The following is a 15,839-nucleotide window of genomic DNA, read 5'->3' as shown; positions in this document are numbered from 1 at the left end:
GCGGGGGGGGGACGGGGATGGGGACGGGCCGTCGGGGCGCCGGGACACCGGCGCCCCGACGGCCCGTCCCCATCCCCGTCCCCCCCCATCGTTAAGCGGTGACCGGGCAAGGCGAGGCGGGGAGGGTAGATAAACGGGGGGAGGGGAGGAATAAAAATCAAAAAGCACGCTCCCCCTTTAAGAAGAGAAAGTGGGCGTGCCCGCTGGCCTCAGGCCCCCCCCCCGCGCCGCTCAGCCATTGGCCGCCCGGCGCCGGGCTGCCCTCGCCGTTGCCTGCGCGGAGGAGTAGAGCGCTGGCGGCGGCGGGCGGCGCCGCTGTGAGGGAGGGGACGGCGGCGGCGGAGGAGGAAGGAGGCGACGGCGGCGGCAGCGGCGGCGGCGGCGGCGGGGGGAGAAGGAGAAGCGGCGATGGGCGCCTGACGCCCGTCCCGTCCCGCCGCCGAGGGACGATGGCGCGGCCCCGGGGCGGGCGGTGGTTGCTGGGCGTCCTCCTCGCCCTGTGCCGTTTGGCCGCGCCGCTCGCCAAGAGCCTGGAACCGGTCTCGTGGAGCTCCGCGAACCCCAAGTACGTGCGGCGGGGGGACGGGGTGAGGGGGGGGGGGGGGAAGCGGCCTCGCACCCCACGGGAGAAGGAACCCACCCGGCAGGAAAAACCCAGCCGGAGTGGGGGGAAAAAGCCTCGAATTGACCGAAACCGCCGGGTTTCTGAGGGAAAACCGCGCGGCGGGAGCCGGCGGGCGGCGGGGAGCGACCCTCGGCTGGAGCCCGGCGGCTTCCCCGGGGCGCTCGGCTGCTGCGGGCTCCCACCCTTCCGCCGATTTTTTAAAAAAATTTTCTTTCAGTTTTATTTTTTTTTTTTAATTTTTAAACATCGTTTGGGCTTTTGAAGCTTTTCCTTTCCTTAATTTTTGAGCGGTTTTTTAAAAACGCGTTTTATTTTTTCGTTTTTTAATTTTTTTTTTTTTAAGTTTTTTTTTTCCTGCCCTTCCCTTCCACCACCGCCGCCCCTCGCCCAGGGGCCGGGGGGTGCGTGTAGGGGGTGTGGGGGTGTGGGGGGGCCGCCCCCCGCCCGCATCCCCGCTGCCACGCCGGCGCTGCGCTGGGCTTTGCCACCGCGCTGGGATTCCTTTTATTTTATTTCGTTTTTTTTTCTTTTTCCCCCTGGGTTTTCTCTTGTGCTCTTCTCCTCCCTGCTCCGGCGATATGCGCAGCGAAGCTGTGCGTGTGTGTGTATATATATATATATATATATATCTATGTGTATGTGTGTATATATGTGCCCCGGCCGAGGTGCAGAACAATGAGCAGGGGCTTTTCCAGCGCGCCAGGATGAAGGGCGAGGAGGAGGAGGAGGAGGAGGAGTGGAAGGTGCTCGGCCGCGGTCGGTGCTGGCGGTGTCGGGGTGGTTTTGGTAGCCCTCTCGCTGGCCTTTATCTTGTAGATCACGGAGTGTTTGTTGATCTTAGACCCTTCCTGGGTTTTTGTTGTTTTTAAATCTGGCTTTTGGCCTGATTCCTCCCCCCCATTTCTCAAAAAAACCCCCCAAAAAAGTAGTTTTTGAGGGTTGGAGAGAACAGAGACAATTTAAACAACCGTCCCGCTTGGACGCTTGTATTCCAGCCGAACATTTGTTTCTTTTTTTGTTGGGGGGAAGGAGGAACTTGGCAGGTGCAGCTCTCGGGCGCTGGCAGCGAGGGCTCCCCGCGTCGGTGCTCCTGCTCCGTGGGGTTTTCGGTCCCTGCTTCCCTTCGGAGACGTGGCCGGGGGCAGAAGGAGCCCTGGCCCGCGGGAACGGCTCCGCGGCGTCGGCGAGCGGAGGGCGGATCGCTTCCAGAAAATACCTTTTTTAGTTGGGGAAGGGCGGCTGGAGGTAGGGACGGCGTTGGCTTGGCGTTGCTGGGGGCCGCCATGTCACCCCGTTGGCTTGCGCTCGGTGGCCGAGGCCTGGGGGTTGGGTGCCGGGGGTCCCACCACCGTCCCCGCCTGCCAGGGCGCTGCCACACTGGCACCGAGCCCCGGGCGCGCCGGCATCCGTCCCCCGCCACGATGGGAGGAGGCGGGAAGTGCCCGAAATGTCGGCGTTCTCACCCAGAAAGGGCTCTGCCGGGGAGGGGGACCGGGACGGGGCAGGGGCCGTGGTGGGGTTTGGCCGTGGTGGGGCCGTGGGTGCCCGGCCGCGCTCCCGCCCGCGCCCGTCGATCTGTGCCCGTGTGGCCCGACCCCGGGGTCTCATCTCTGGGCTCCCTCGCCTTTTCATCCCAGCCTCCGATTTCCACAGATTCAGCCTCCTCGCGGCCGAGCCGGCCGGTCTGGGGAGCCGCCGGCTGTCCAGAGTCCGCTCCCCGCTCGAGGAGAAGCCGTGCCCCGCGTCAGCGCGGGCTGAGACGCCTTGAAACCCCCCGCGCGCGCCCACCACCGAGCTTGGGGCTTTCAGCCCCCTTGCTCCGCGGGCGACGCCGCGTCCGTGCCAGCCCTGCGCCCCGCCGAGCTTCGGCGCTTGTTTTTAGAGTAAAGAGAGCTAAAGCTTTTAAAAATAACATCGTTGGGTGGAATTTTCCGACAGACAGAAGGAGAGCGCGTTGGGCCGCGCGGCCTTGCCGGTGTCACTGCAAATAACAAAAAAAATGTTTTTCTGCCCTTTCCTTGGTCGCCGTCTGCCTGTTGCGCCTAATTCCACGTCTTTGAAGGAGAAATTCAGGCCTGGAAATGCTTCTGCTGGGTGGAAGGTGATAACTGTCAGAAACGCGCGCTCGGGGCGAGCTGGGGAGAAATGGGGTCCCCTTGGAGCGAGCTTTCCCCTGGGGCGTGCGCGGAGCCCCTGGGCAGGGGTCTCGGGGGGCCGAAGTGGGTTTGATGGTGTCCCGTGGTGACCCAGGGGGGTGTTTGCGGGGTTTCGCTGCGGGGCGGGGGCTGTGGGAGCGTGCTCGTGTCGGGCAGCCGGGACTTGCGGGGGAAATCCTGGCTCAATCCTCGCTGAACTCCCTCGGCTGTGGTTCTGGAGAAATATTGACCCTGGTGGGCTCCTGTGCCGACCGTTAAAAGGAAGCGTTCCTAATAAAATCTGGTTTGGAAAATTCATTTCAGGCTGGAATTCGCCTCTCCAGAAAGTATTTTAATAAGGAGGTGGGGGAAATGGGACACATCATCCGCGCGGCGCTGGGGAGCGGGCCGTTGCGGCTCGGCTTTGCTCCCTTTCCCTTCTATAAAGTTTTACTCGGCTCCGGTCCCTCGCAGGCTCTGCGGAACAGCCCAGCAGCTTTCCAAATACAAGACAAACGCGTTTTTGAAAAAAAGGAAAAAAAAAGATAGCATGGAGGAGGGGAGGGTAGGAAAAAAGCCAGCAACCAGACAAAAGTCTAATCCTTCGTGGTATTTTTATTCTGTCTTTAACGACATGGTGGTGTCCCGTTGAATTCTGCAAGCGCCGGGGTTGAAGCCTGGCGTGGCTTTGCCTTTTTTCGATGCCTTTTTACGAGGGACAGAGCGCTCGCGGGGAGGCCGTTCCCGAGGGGAGCGGCCGCCCTGGCGCTCTGCATCGGTGGGCTCGCGCTTGTCGGAGCAGATGTAATTTAATTACCGTGCCAGTGGGTGCACGAGGCGCTTTGTGGTCTGAGGAGTTGGGAAATGGTGAAAACACGCTGCTTATTTTTAATTAAAAGCCGCGTTGGGCCCGCGGGGCCGGGAGGTGGGGGTTCTCCCGGGGGGTGCGGGGTGCGGAGGGTCCCGTCGGCGGTCCCGTGGCCCCTCTGCCTCCCCGGGGCTTCGCTTCATCACCGAGCCCGGTTTGGATGAAGCGAGCCTGGATGGTCTGCGTCCCGGTTGGAGTTCCCTTCGGAACGGAGGAGCCTTTCGAAGCGTGCCGGGGGGAGCCTTGGGCCGGTGCGGGGCCGTTGGGTGCCCCCCGGTCTTGCTCTCGCTCCCACCAAGGCAGCGAGCCCCCTGCCCGGCCCACGCCGCGGCGGCGAGGTTGCCCTGCGTGCTGTACCTGGGGGAAAGGAGCACCCAGGGCTCCTTGCGTGTCGGTTGGGAATGACTTCATTAACTTAAATTAAAAAAAAAAAAAGTGAAGGCAGGGCTGCGGCTATTGCAGTAGCTGGGTAAATACCGCTGGATTCTATAAAATGGGTTTAACTGCTTCCTTTAAAAGAAAAAAAGAGCCGTGATGGGGTGGCTGATTGATTGTAAAAGGAGCCGTAGCTTGCTCCAGAGCAAAACAGCTGCTGCCGCTCCTCGGGGCCACGGGGACGGGACGGGGCGTTTGGGCCGTTTCTGACCAGTTCTGTTTGAGGAGGGCTGGGAGGGGGCTGGCGGGGGCTGCGTCCCTCCTCCGCTGCACCCGAGCCCCTTCGTCGCTGCTGGTTCGAAGCCGCTCCTTGGATCCCTGTCCCGAAGCGGCTGCGTGCCGCTGGCTGGGATGCACCCGCGCTCTCGCACGGCGCAGCCCCTGCGAGCGGGTGGGCTGGGGTCCCCCGTGAGCGAGCGGGTGGGCCGGGTGGGCTGGGGTCCCCCGTGAGCGAGCGGCTTGGCCGGGTGGGCTGGGGTCCCTCGCGAACGGGTGGGCCGGGTGGGCTGCGTGGGCCGGGGTCCACTGTGAGCAGCTTAGCTGGGTGGGCCGGGGTCCCCTATGAGTGGCTTGGCCGGGCGGGCTCAGGTCCCCCGTGAGCGAGCGGCTTGGCCGGGCGGGCTGGGGTCCCCTGCAAGCGGGTGGGCCGGGCAGGTTGGGGTCCCCCGCAAGCGGGTGGGCTGCGTGGGCCGGGGTCCACCGTGAGCAGCTTGGTTGGGTGGGCTGGGGTCCCCTATGAGTGGCTTGGCTGGGTGGGCTGGGGTCCCCTGGAAGCGGGTGGGCTGCGTGGGCCGGGGTCCACCATGAGCAGCTTGGTTGGGTGGGCTGGGGTCCCCTATGAGTGGCTTGGCTGGGTGGGCTGGGGTCCCCTGGAAGCGGGTGGGCTGCGTGGGCCGGGGTCCACCATGAGCAGCTTAGCCGGGCGGGCCGGGGTCCCCCGCGCGTGGCTTGGTTGGGTGTGCTGGGGTCCCCTGCGAGCAGCTGGGCTGGGTGGGTTGGGCTCCTCTGCGAGCGGGTGGGCTGGGGTCCCCGCTTTGCCCCGTGCGTGTTTGTGCTGGTCCCGGGGGTCGCAGAGAGCCGTCGTGCCCGTGCAGCCCCTCGCTCGACGGGCGTCGGGAGGCTTTGGGGGTGTCCCTGGGCGCGGGGGGCTCAGCGCTAGGGCTGGCCCCTTGGTTCCATGTAGGATTCCTGGGTCGCAGCCCCCCAGTCCCTGCCCCGCTGGCGGGGCACCCCGAGCCCAGCAGCACCGAGGCGGGAAGCCGGTGGGAACACATCTTGTACCGATCAGTAGCACGTGCTGCGTGGAGCCTGGCAGCCGGAACGGGGCGGGGAGAAACGAACCTGAAATCCCTTCTGCGTCGGATTAACGATTGCTGGTACCGGGGCAGCGCGAGGAGGGCTCCGGGCTGGGCGGGAGCGCGGCGGCGGTGCTGCCGGGCTGTTGTTGCGCTCGCCCGGGGAGAGCCGGGTCCCTTGGGAGCCTTGGGGCGCTGGGCTCTGGCCCGACCCTGGCGCTGCGGCCGGGAAGGCTCCCCCGGCGAGCGGGAGCGGGGCCGGTGGTGTCTCGCTGGATCATGGGGAGTTTGGGTGCCGCTCAGCGCACACCCAGCACCCTTCGGGGAGCTTCTCCTGGCCCCTTGGGTGCCTTGGAGCACCGGTGCCCTGCTCACGGCCGTGCTGGGGCCTCGGCGTCGCGGCGCTCCCGGCTCCGACAGCCCAACCGGGCTCGGTGCCGGACGAGCCGGGGCGAAGCGTCCAGCTTGGTGAGGTTTTGCGCTCAGGGTGGGGTGAGCACGGCCCCGGTGCTTTTAGGGAGCGGGGCCCTTCCCGTGGGGCTGGAGCCCGCCGCGGCGGAGGCTGCGGACGGGGGCTGGGGGGTCTCCGGGGACAGGTTTGGGGGTCACTGGCGGTGTTTCCCCCTCGGCGAGCTCTCCCCGCCGGCGCCCCCGGGCAGGCGCTGACCCGGCTCAGGTGCCGGCGTGGCAGAGCCGTCCCGGCCGAGCCCAGCAGCTGCGCTGCGAAAACGCCGGCTATTTATAACCCCGGCTGCGCTGCCGGGGAAGAGCCTTCTCCTGCCCGCAGGTGGGCTGCTCGCCCGTGCCCAGCCCGTGGGGCCCGGCTTTGCCAGCGGGGCTGCCCGGAGAGCCGAGCAGGGGGTCTGTTGGCGTCCGACCGTGAGCTTCCCTCGGTGTTCCCCGAGGGCTCCATCCTGCCGCGATGCTGCGCCTGCGTCCGCGTGTGCTGTGTTGGCTGGGCTGGGCCGTGGCGAGAGGCTTTGTGCTGGCCTGGTTTGCCGTGGGTTGGCTCTTGCTGGTGCCAGCACGGAGGGTGACCCTGCTTGGGCAGGGGGGTTGGACTGGATGACCCACAGAGGTCCCTTCCAGCCCCGACCATTCTGTGATGCCCAGGGGACACTGCGGGGTGCCCAGGGGACGCGGCGCGAGCTCTCTGTCCCTGCTCCTTCAGGTCGGATTTTCGGAAGCGTCTTCCTCACAGTGGCCGGGTCCCCCTCCATGGGAGGAGCCCGGGGTGGGTGCCCTCCCTGGGAGGGAGCTGGCTTCCTCATGTCCCTCTCCGCTCCCACGCGGTGATGGGTCGTGAGTGTCCCGGCAGTCCCTTTCCATGAGCCCAGCCTTGGGCAGCGACGGCCCCGCCTGGCTTTCGGCACGAGGCGGCTTTTGGGGAGGTTCTGCAGAAAAAGCGAAACGTCTTTTCACAGCTTACCAGCTATGAATGCCCTGACACCGTTACTGCTGCTCGCGACGGTCCGCGTGTTCTCCTTCTCGTGACGGCTGCGGAGCGGCGGCGGCCGCACACGCGTTGGTGGCGAGGCTGGGGCTCGACGCCGTCTCCTCCTTGCTGCCGATTTTAACGCTTCGATGGGTTCCCGAAACGCTGGGGCGTGGGTTCGCGTGCCGGGACGGCAGCTGTGGGTCTGGCCGCGGCGTGGGGCGATGCTTGGGGACGCGGCGATGCTCGGGGACACGGCGATGCTCGGGGACACGGCGGTGCTGGGCTCCGGCGTTCTTTGTCTGGGCTCGCCGTAGTTTGGTGGCCCAACGGGAGGGGGAGGTCCGCGACCCCCCGGCTCCCACCGGGGTTTTGGGGGGGCGAACAGTCGATGGGTGTTGGGATGGGCGGGAAGGCGCTCCCCCCCCTTAAAGCTGGGGGGTGGCCATGCTTTTGCCGGGCGGGCTGCCGGCGTGGCCTGCCAGATGGAAGGGATCTGGGTGTAATATCCCGGGCTGCAGCGCGGCTTTGCTGAAGAGGCCACTTCAGCAGGGGACGCGGCGTGGTTAGTCCTCCCGGCTGACACATCCCAGGCCTTCCTCAGACTTGAAAGAGCTCGAGTTCGCCTTTGAATCTGAGGATTTATAGCCCTTTTAGGCCTCTCCAATAAAAGCACGGCTCCCTCCTCAGACAGAGCCCACCGTCTCCCTCCTCCGGGCTCATTATCCCGGGGATTTGTGTTGCTCGCTCTCGCTCTGTTGTTCGCTACCGCCTGCTTTCCTCAGATGTGCGGCCGAGAACTTCAGAGCATAAAAGCGGGGCCGGAGGAGCTGCGGGTCCTGGCCGTGCTGCCAGGATGCGGCCCCCGCCACGATCTCCGGCAAAACGCGGCTCCGGACCCGGCAGCGTGCGGGGAGAAGACCCCTCGCCTGATGCTGGGGGTTCGCCGGCATCTGCCCCTGCGCTTGGGGAGCACCGGCTCGCCTTGCGCTCCCGGTGATCCCCCTGCCATCCCTGGGGGGCTGCCAGCAAACCGGGGTGAGCTCCCGTCCCTTGGGTGAGCGTGCGGAGGGCATCGCCCCTGCCTGCCTTGTCTCGGCGCGAGTGGGGGCTTGGGGGTCCCCAGCCCTGCGGATCACGTCTGCTTTTTGCAGGCACGTCGAGCCTCTGACTGTTTAAAGGGAGGCTTAGGAAAGGGTCCAGAGAAACGACATAATAATTATTGTATTACAAATTGTTTCCTTTAATGGGCCCTGTCGGATCGCTCAGTCTGCTAAACACATTGTGCTCTCCCCCAGCCCCGCGCTGCCGCGGCCCCTTTCCACGGCTCCAGCCTCCCCGCGCAAACCCAGCCCCGCTGGAAAATTCCTCCTGCCGAGGAGCCCGGCCGGCGGGCGAGGGACGGGGGCTGCGTGGGGACGCCTCGCCGAGGAGGAGGGGGTCTGCTCCCTGCCCTTGCTCCGGAGCATGGCCGTGCCCTGGACCTCCCGCATCCCGAGGGCTTTCGGGCCGGGGGCAGCCCCAGCTGATGCTCGGGCCTTGAAGGCACCTACTCACCGCTCAGAAACTCCTCGCCGCGCCTGCACCGGAGCCGCCGGCCGGGCAGAGCGAGGTCCCTGCCCTTCCGCGGCGTTTCGGTGGTGGACGGCTCCCAGGCAGCTTCTTGGCAGCTCCCACCCCGAGGGCCGCGGGGTGGAAGGAGAGAGAGGAGGCAGTGCGAATTTTTTCGTTGCCCCCAAAGAATAAACGTGTTGGAATTAAGCAGCAGGTTACGTTTCTTCAAGGCCGAGCAGCAAATATGTTTTAAATTTGGCAGCCGGCGGCGGAGAGCGGGTGGGAGAAATTTTCCAGGTATTGCGTTACACTTTCCCCTAGAAGGGCTCTGCGTTGGGGCTGGGGATTATGGGGGGGGTGGGGGGGCAGCTCCGGCAGCACCCGAAGCAGGGGTGCGCGGCGGGGTCGGCCGGGATGAATTTTTTGGGTTTCTTCCCTCTGGGCGCGGTGGGAAATTTCCCCCCGGGTGTGGGCACGGCCCCGCTGCCCCGGCCTGCCGGGCTCTGCCTTGCCCTCCGCTCCTCTCTGATGTCTTTAATAAGCGCTTCACGCAAGAGCGAACCTGGGATCCACTCCCAGCACGGAACTGGGCCTCGGCCAATCAGTCAATTATTTTAGAAGAAGAAATTGCAAAAAGTATTTATTTTTTTTTTTAGGGGAAGGTCTGGCCGACGCAGCAGCCAGCAGCCCCTCTGCTGCGGGGGTGAGCTCTGCCTGCGGCCGCCGAGCTCCGGCTTGTCCCCGCGCCCCGCGTCGCCATGACGGGGAGCTGCCCCTCGCACCGAGCAAGAGCAGGGTTCTTGGCAGCTGCCTGTCCCCCCTCTACCCAGCCGTGTCCCCCCCAGCACGTCCCTTGTCCCTGGGCAGCAAGGCGGGAGGCCCACCAGCATCCCCGCTGGAGCTGGCACCGGCGCATCCCGTTGTTCCCAGCTTCCTCCGCAGCCGGAGGAGGAGATGCTTCCCGGGAGGTGGGGAACGGCCATCCCCGTGCCGTTGCGGGGTGCGGAGCCCCGGTCCCTCTCGCTGGGCCGAGCTGCCCCGTGGTCCTCCCAGCCCGGGGCGCTGGGCTGGGGCGTCCGGAAGGCGCTCGGAGGAGCGAAGGCCGGGAGGCGGCTGGAATTTCCCCTTCAGCTGTGTTTGGTTTTGGATTTGTGTAATTTGTCTTTTCGTGTGAATTCTGCGAGGACGCGGTCTGGTTGCGCGTCTGCGCCGGTGCGTGCTGCCCGGTGCCGTGCCCCCCTCCCCTGCGCCCCGTTAGCGGTCCCTCGGCCGCAGCTCATTGCCGAAGCCGTCGGGGCAGCGGCAGCCGTGCTGGGCTGGGGTCGGCGGAGGAAGAGGAGAGGAGGAGGAGAAGACAGGAGAGAGGAGGAGGACAAGAAGAGAGAGGAGAAGGAGAAGGAGAGGAGAAGGAGAGGAGAAGGAGAGGAGAGGAGAGGAGGCTCCATCGAGCGGCTGGGCCTCCCAGACCCCCAGCCCTGTCCCACCCCTCCATCCTGCGCCCCCAGCCCTCTCCCACCCCTCCATCCTGCGCCCGCATGGCTTCGTGCCCCTGTTGATGCGCTAGGAAGAATTTTTCCCATTTTCTTTCTTCTTTCGCTTGCCTCGGCTGCATGGGAGCTGGTGGTTGGGGGTAGGGCGTGGAGGGAAGCCATGTGGGGTGTGGAGGGCGATGGAGCTGGCTGGGCTTGGCGTGTCTTCGTGGGGAGCGTTGGGTGTGGGGGTGTGGGGAGGGGCTCTGCAGGGCCACCCCGGCGCAGGCAGGAGGGGTGCTCAGCTCGGGAGACCCCTGCCCTCCAGCCACCCGCCTGCCTCTCGCTTTCCCCCTCCTTTCCCTTTGCAGAATTAAACTTGGCTCTCAGCAGGGCTGGGGAGGGGGCGGCAGGGATGTTGTGGAGTCTCCTTCTCTGGAGATATTCCAGCCCCGCCTGGACAAGGTCCTGTGCCCCCTGCTCTGGGTGACCCTGCTTGGGCAGGGGGTTGGGCTGGGTGACCCACAGAGGTCCCTTCCAACCCCTACTATTCTGTGATTCTGTGGCACCCCGCCCCGGGGTGACGGTGGGGAGCAGCCAGCACCCTCCCGGGGACCAGCTCTGGTGACCATCCCGTGGGGCCGGGGGTCCCATGCAAGCCCCTTCCCAGGAGCGGTTCCCGATCCCGGGGAGGTTCACCGCTTTTGATCTCTGCCCCGACTTGGTTGGCGATGGGTGCTGCTTCCCTAATTACCCCCTTCATGTGGGGCTGCGCTGGTTGTTTGTGCTTTCCCAGTCTCTCTCCCAAGAAAAAAAAATAAAATAAATAAAATAAATACCCTGCAAGGGTGTGTGCGGGGTGGGGAGCGCAGCGTGCTTTCCCATACCAGGCCGGAATCCTGCGGCGCGCTGCGTGTAGCCCTGGGTGCTCCCACCCACGGCAGGCGGTTTCGTGCTCCTTGCCTGGTTTCATAACATCCCGGAGAGGCACGAAAGGCTTCCAGAACCACCTCCCCTGGCTGCGGGGGGTTGGGTGCCCCCCTTCGGGGTGCTGACCCGGGGCGGGGGGTTTGCCGGTCGTGCTGCCCGGCCAGGAGGGCACTGGTGCCCACCTAGACCCCCTGCTCAGCTGGGTTTTTTGCTTGTTTTGGGGTGCAAGGCTGCACATCGTGCCTGGGCACGTTGCGGGACGGGGTCGGTGGCAGCGAGAGCGTGGGGGTCCTGCTGCTGTCCCCAACCTGGGCTGGGCCAGGGCTGCAGGGTCCTCCTGGCTCCCCCAGGCAGGGCCCTTTCCTCCTCCTTTCAGCTCTTTGGGGATGGGGGTGCGTGGCTGGGGATGGGGGTGCGTGGCTGGGGATGGGGGTGCGTGGCTGGGGACAGGGGCACATGGACCATTCTGCAGAGCTCCCAGGGGTTCCTCTATGCCTGCAAAGCAGTTGGAGGCTTGTGGGACATCAGGCTTGCAGGTGAAGCGTTGGTGTGCTGCGACTGTGTCCCAATGCGCGGGCAGAGCAGAGGTACTCTTGTGTCTCTTATCACAGAATCACAGAACGTTTGGGGTTGGAAGGGACCCCTGGGGGTCCCCCAGCCCAACCCCCTGCCCAAGCAGGGTCACCCAGAGCAGGGGGCACAGCACCGCGGCCAGGCGGGTCTGGAATATCTCCAGAGAAGGAGACTCCACAGCCTCCCTGGGCAGCCTGGGCCAGGGCTCCGTCACCCTCAGAGGGAAGAAGTTATCTGAGAGCGCTTTCTCCTGAAGGTACCTCCAGAAGCTGGTGGCTGGTGCACCCAGTTCACCCCGTGTGCCTGTGACCTGGGACCTCGCCTGCCTGGTGCCGTCCGTTGGGAAAGCCCCCACTGCCTGCTTCTAGCTGAGGAGAGGGGCGAGAATCCCGTTAGCGATTTGTTGATAGTGCGAAGGGTTTCCTTGCACGGGGACGGGGAGCGGGTGACAGACACGAGAGCGGTGGGATGATGGCTTCCAGTTGCTTCCTGCCCTCGTCACCGGGGCCGTGCGCGTGTGTGTGTTCCAGCGCCCTGCCAGCTCCGGTGAGCCGAACCCGGGAGCCAGCCCAGAAACCAGACCCCAGCTCAGACTGCGACGGCGCGGGATGTCACCGCGTTAGGGTGGTCTTCTGCGGCCAGGGCTCTCCCGCTCCCGCCAGCCCCGAGCTGGGGCTTTGAGAAGTGCCCGCTGCCGTGGGGCTTGGCATCGGGGCTGGCTCGCAGAGAGCGTCGTCGCTGGCGATGCTATTAATGATTATTTGTCGGTTCTCGGTGCCAAACGCCGTAAACACCTGGCTCGCATGGCGCACGTGTTGCGTGGCGAGACGTCTCCGGGCGTTTGGCGCTGGGGTTTCCGCGCTCGGTGAGTTAGACAGTGGCAAACGGTGGGTTGTGCTGATGAACTCAGAATCACAGAATCACAGAATAGTAGGGGTTGGAAGGGACCTCTGGGGATCCCCCAGCCCAACCCCCTGCCCAAGCAGGGTCACCCAGAGCAGGCTGCACAGCACCGCGTCCAGGCGGGGCTGGAATATCTCCAGAGAAGGAGACTCCACAGCCTCCCTGGGCAGCCTGGGCCAGGGCTCCATCACCCTCAGAGGGAAGAAGTTCTTCCTCGGGTTCAGCTGGAGCTTCCTCTGCTCCAGTTTGTGCCCGTTGCCCCTTGTCCTGTCACTGGGCACCACTGAAAAGAGCTTGGCCCCATCCTCCTGACACCCACCCTGCAGATATTTGTAGGCATTTCCAAGGTCCCCTTGCAGCCTTCTCTTCTCCAGGCTGAACAAGCCCAGCTCCCTCAGCCTCTCCTCATAGGAGAGATGCTCCAGTCCCCTCCTCATCCTCGTAGCCCTCCGCTGGACTCTCTCCAGTAGCTCCTCATCTTTCTTGAACTGGGGAGCCCAGAACTGGACACAGTACTCCAGATGAGGCCTCCCCAGGGCAGAGCAGAGGGGAAGGAGAACCTCCCCCGAAGGCAGAGATTCTTGAAGGGCTTCGCTGCTGACCTGGCTGTTAATTACTGCCGCGCAGCGCCGGGAGGACAGGCTGAAAGGGACTAATGAAGCGTTGTCACCGGCGCGCTGGGCCCGGCCGGGGCCCCGCGGGGACAGCGCCGTCTCCCTGGTGCACCGGGGAGCTGTGGCCCTCTCTGCGTGCTCGTCGAGCTGGTTCCCCGTGCCTGGCAGGTGGGAGCCTCGGCTCGTAAGAGCTGTTTGAAGGTTACGGTTCTGACCTTGGTTTACACCGGCAGCGGGTGCCGGCGCAGGAGTTTTCTCACGCTGGCAGCAGGAGAGGTGAACGTAGCTGCTGGTGAAGGCGCTGGGGACGAGCAGGGAGCGAAAGAGCCTGCCGCCATGTCGCTTGCTGGTGGACACGGGTTTTTCTTCCCCTTTGAGCCCCGGACAAAGCTTGGTGCAAAAGAGGAAAGGCAAATGTGAGCGGAGGAAAATCCACTGCTCCTGCGATTTCTGTAGTGCTTCTGAAGGTGAGAGTTGAGTCACTTTGCCTGGTACCAGCTCAGCAGTTCCACCTCGTCCCCGGAGATGTTCTGAAGTCACGCCGGGAGAAATAATGCCTGGGGTTAAAAATAGACGCTGACGGTAGGAAGGGAGGACTGGAAAAGCTCCGTGTCAGGGGAGGTGGACGGGGCCCGGCGAGAGGCATCAGGGCTGGGCTGTCATGGGCCAGACCAGAATGAAACCTCGTTTACGCTTGTCGTAACCTGGAGTGGATCTCACTCCTGGGCTTGGATGTCAGGCAGTCAGCCTGGGGAAGACGCCTCTGCTTTAACGGTCTCGCAGAAGTTTGTTAGCGAGGACGCGGTGCTGTCGGGGCCCGGGCTGGGGGAAGAAACCAGCTCGTTAAAGCCTAATTGTTGGCGGGGGGCAGGCGGGACGCGGCCTCGGCGGAGGAGAGCCTGGTGCTGGGTGGGCACGTTCGGCTCCCCTGGCAGTTCTGGGTGGACACGTTCAGCTCCCCTGGCATTTCTTGGGATGGATCCGGAGAAGGAAGGGCTTGAACTCCATCCGTGTCATCGCCAGCTGGGATGCGCGGTCGTGCCATGCCCAGAGCGCTTTGTCGGGCTGTCCCAGTGCCACCAGTAGCCTCCTTGCTGGGAGCAGGCTGTGCGGGGTGGGGAGGGTGCCGGGCCGTGCAGGACTGCATTCTGCAAGCCTTGCCCGAGGCTTTTTGTTAAAGCTCATTAAAACCATCTGTGGTTACCGGAGCCTGACCAGAAAGCCCGGGCGGCAGCGGAGGCTGGGGCAGCCCGAGTCCCCGTCCCCATGGTGGGGACACGGCCAGCGCCGTCCCCCTGGGCAGCTGCCAAGGAGAGGGGTCACAGCTCCGGCTGGAGCGGGACCAGGAGCGATTCCGGCTTCTCCCTTCGTTTAGAGCTTTGCCCATTCGCCCTGGCAGCCCGCTCGGTCCTCTCCACCGCGCGAGACGCTGCGAGCACAACAGGGCTGTGAGGTGGGGCGGGAGGGGGGCAGGAGATGAAAGGGGGAAAGTAAAATTGAAGCATGTCTGGAAGCGCATTTTGATGTAAATGGGACTTTTTGATAGACTTTGAGAGACGCCGGCAGAAAGGGCACCGGCCCCCTTCGGCGTGCTGAGCTCGGGCTCGGCTCTTTCATTTACTGGGGAAAAGGGCGTTTTTTCATCTCCTGTTGGGTGCAACCCGCGGTTCCTACCGGTCTTCCCCGTCCCCACCGGGTGCTGGTGCGGAGCAGCCCCGTGTGCACGTCTTCACGAAACCAAGCAGCTGGAGAGTCCCGTTGGAAAGGCGAAGGCGGTGGCTGAATCTCAGGAGAGGGAGACGGCTCCTTGCAACCCAAGCGGGCAAAGGGTGGGCGGCCGGGGGTGCACGGCTCCATCCATCCCGCCGTCCCCATCCCCGCAGCTCCCGCAGGCCTTTCCCCTCCCCGGGACGGGGAGGGCGAGCGTTTGATCTGCTCTCGTCCTCCTGATCCCAGCCCCGCGTCCTTGGCCCCGTGTCGGCAGCACTCCCGTGGTCGTGGAGATGCGGCCTCACCGTGAGTCATCCCCCTTCCGTTCTGCTGCTTTTTTATTTTTCCCTTTTCCTCCTCCTGAGAGAGTGCTTATTAAAAGGAAGCCGCGTGTTCATCCAGGAAACGAGAGCGCAAGAAACGCGCGACATTGCTGGTTTGGAAGGCGTCTCTGCCATGGTGGCTGCTGCTGCTGTGAGAAGCTGGGGGCGAGAGGCGGCTGCCGGGGGACCGGGGATGCTCGCCATGCGCCTTGGCCCCGGGGTCCCTGGCTCTGCGCAGCGGCGGGGAGCCCTCGGCGGGGTCACCGGTCCCGTGTCCCCTCCCCGTGCTGCTCCTTGGCAGCCGCTGACCCTGCCGAGGCGGGAGGAGGAGAAGCGAGGACGTCTGGCAGGCCGGGGGGGCTGGGAGCGGAGAACCGGGAAGGTCGCTCGGAGCCGGCGTCCCCGTCCGCGTGCCATCGCAGAGGAGCCCTGTCACTTCTCATCCGCGCGGCGTCGGCTGAGCCCCTGCCTGGGCTCGCGTCCTCCCCGTCGCCTGCCGTGGGTGGCGGTTGCTGCACGCCGAGCTGTCGGCAGGCCGAAAATTTACTGCCAGCATAAAACCATCAAAACGCCCAACTCTTAGTCGGTAAAAGCGGCGAGGCAGTTGCAGGGAAACGGGTTTCTTCCTCTGACAGACTTCTGAGTCAGTCGTTTAATCTCTAATCTAGGTTTATGGTCATCTTTATTGAAACGCTGGGCTCTGCGCAGAGCTGACGTGTGGCCGCCATAAAGCGGGAGTTACGGGAGCCCGGCATCGCCCTGACGGTCCCAGGGTCTGCAGGAAGCAGTTTTAAAGTCCGCGATCGGGATTTATTGGCCACTGTGGCTGAAACTGTCAGGAGGAAATAAAATAATCAGCTCAGGAATTTTTTTTTTTCCTTCTTGATGTTAGACTCCTTCCACGTATTCTTAAATCATTTTGCGTTTTGCCTGCACGCTCAGTGCCCTTCTGAGTGGGGGGCTGCGGGTA

At 64.5% G+C, this 15,839-nt stretch overlaps 1 protein-coding gene across 1 annotated transcript in view; it reads left to right on the top strand.

The window, feature by feature from the left end:
• The first annotated feature begins 316 nt into the window (after positions 1–316).
• EFNB1 (ephrin B1) overlaps positions 317–15,839 on the top strand; it is a 50,555-nt gene continuing 35,032 nt past the window's right edge. Inside the window, exon 1 of the mRNA XM_075435675.1 lies at positions 317–565. Within this exon, the coding sequence (XP_075291790.1) occupies positions 450–565 (116 nt within the window). The 5' untranslated portion in view covers positions 317–449. The remainder of the gene's footprint in view (positions 566–15,839) is intronic.

This window comes from Opisthocomus hoazin, chromosome 14 (genome assembly GCF_030867145.1).
Source record: "Opisthocomus hoazin isolate bOpiHoa1 chromosome 14, bOpiHoa1.hap1, whole genome shotgun sequence".
NCBI classification, from domain to species: Eukaryota; Metazoa; Chordata; class Aves; order Opisthocomiformes; family Opisthocomidae; genus Opisthocomus; species Opisthocomus hoazin.
The sequence above is the reverse complement of the archived record's forward strand: the minus strand, read 5'-3'. Positions and strand labels throughout refer to the sequence as shown.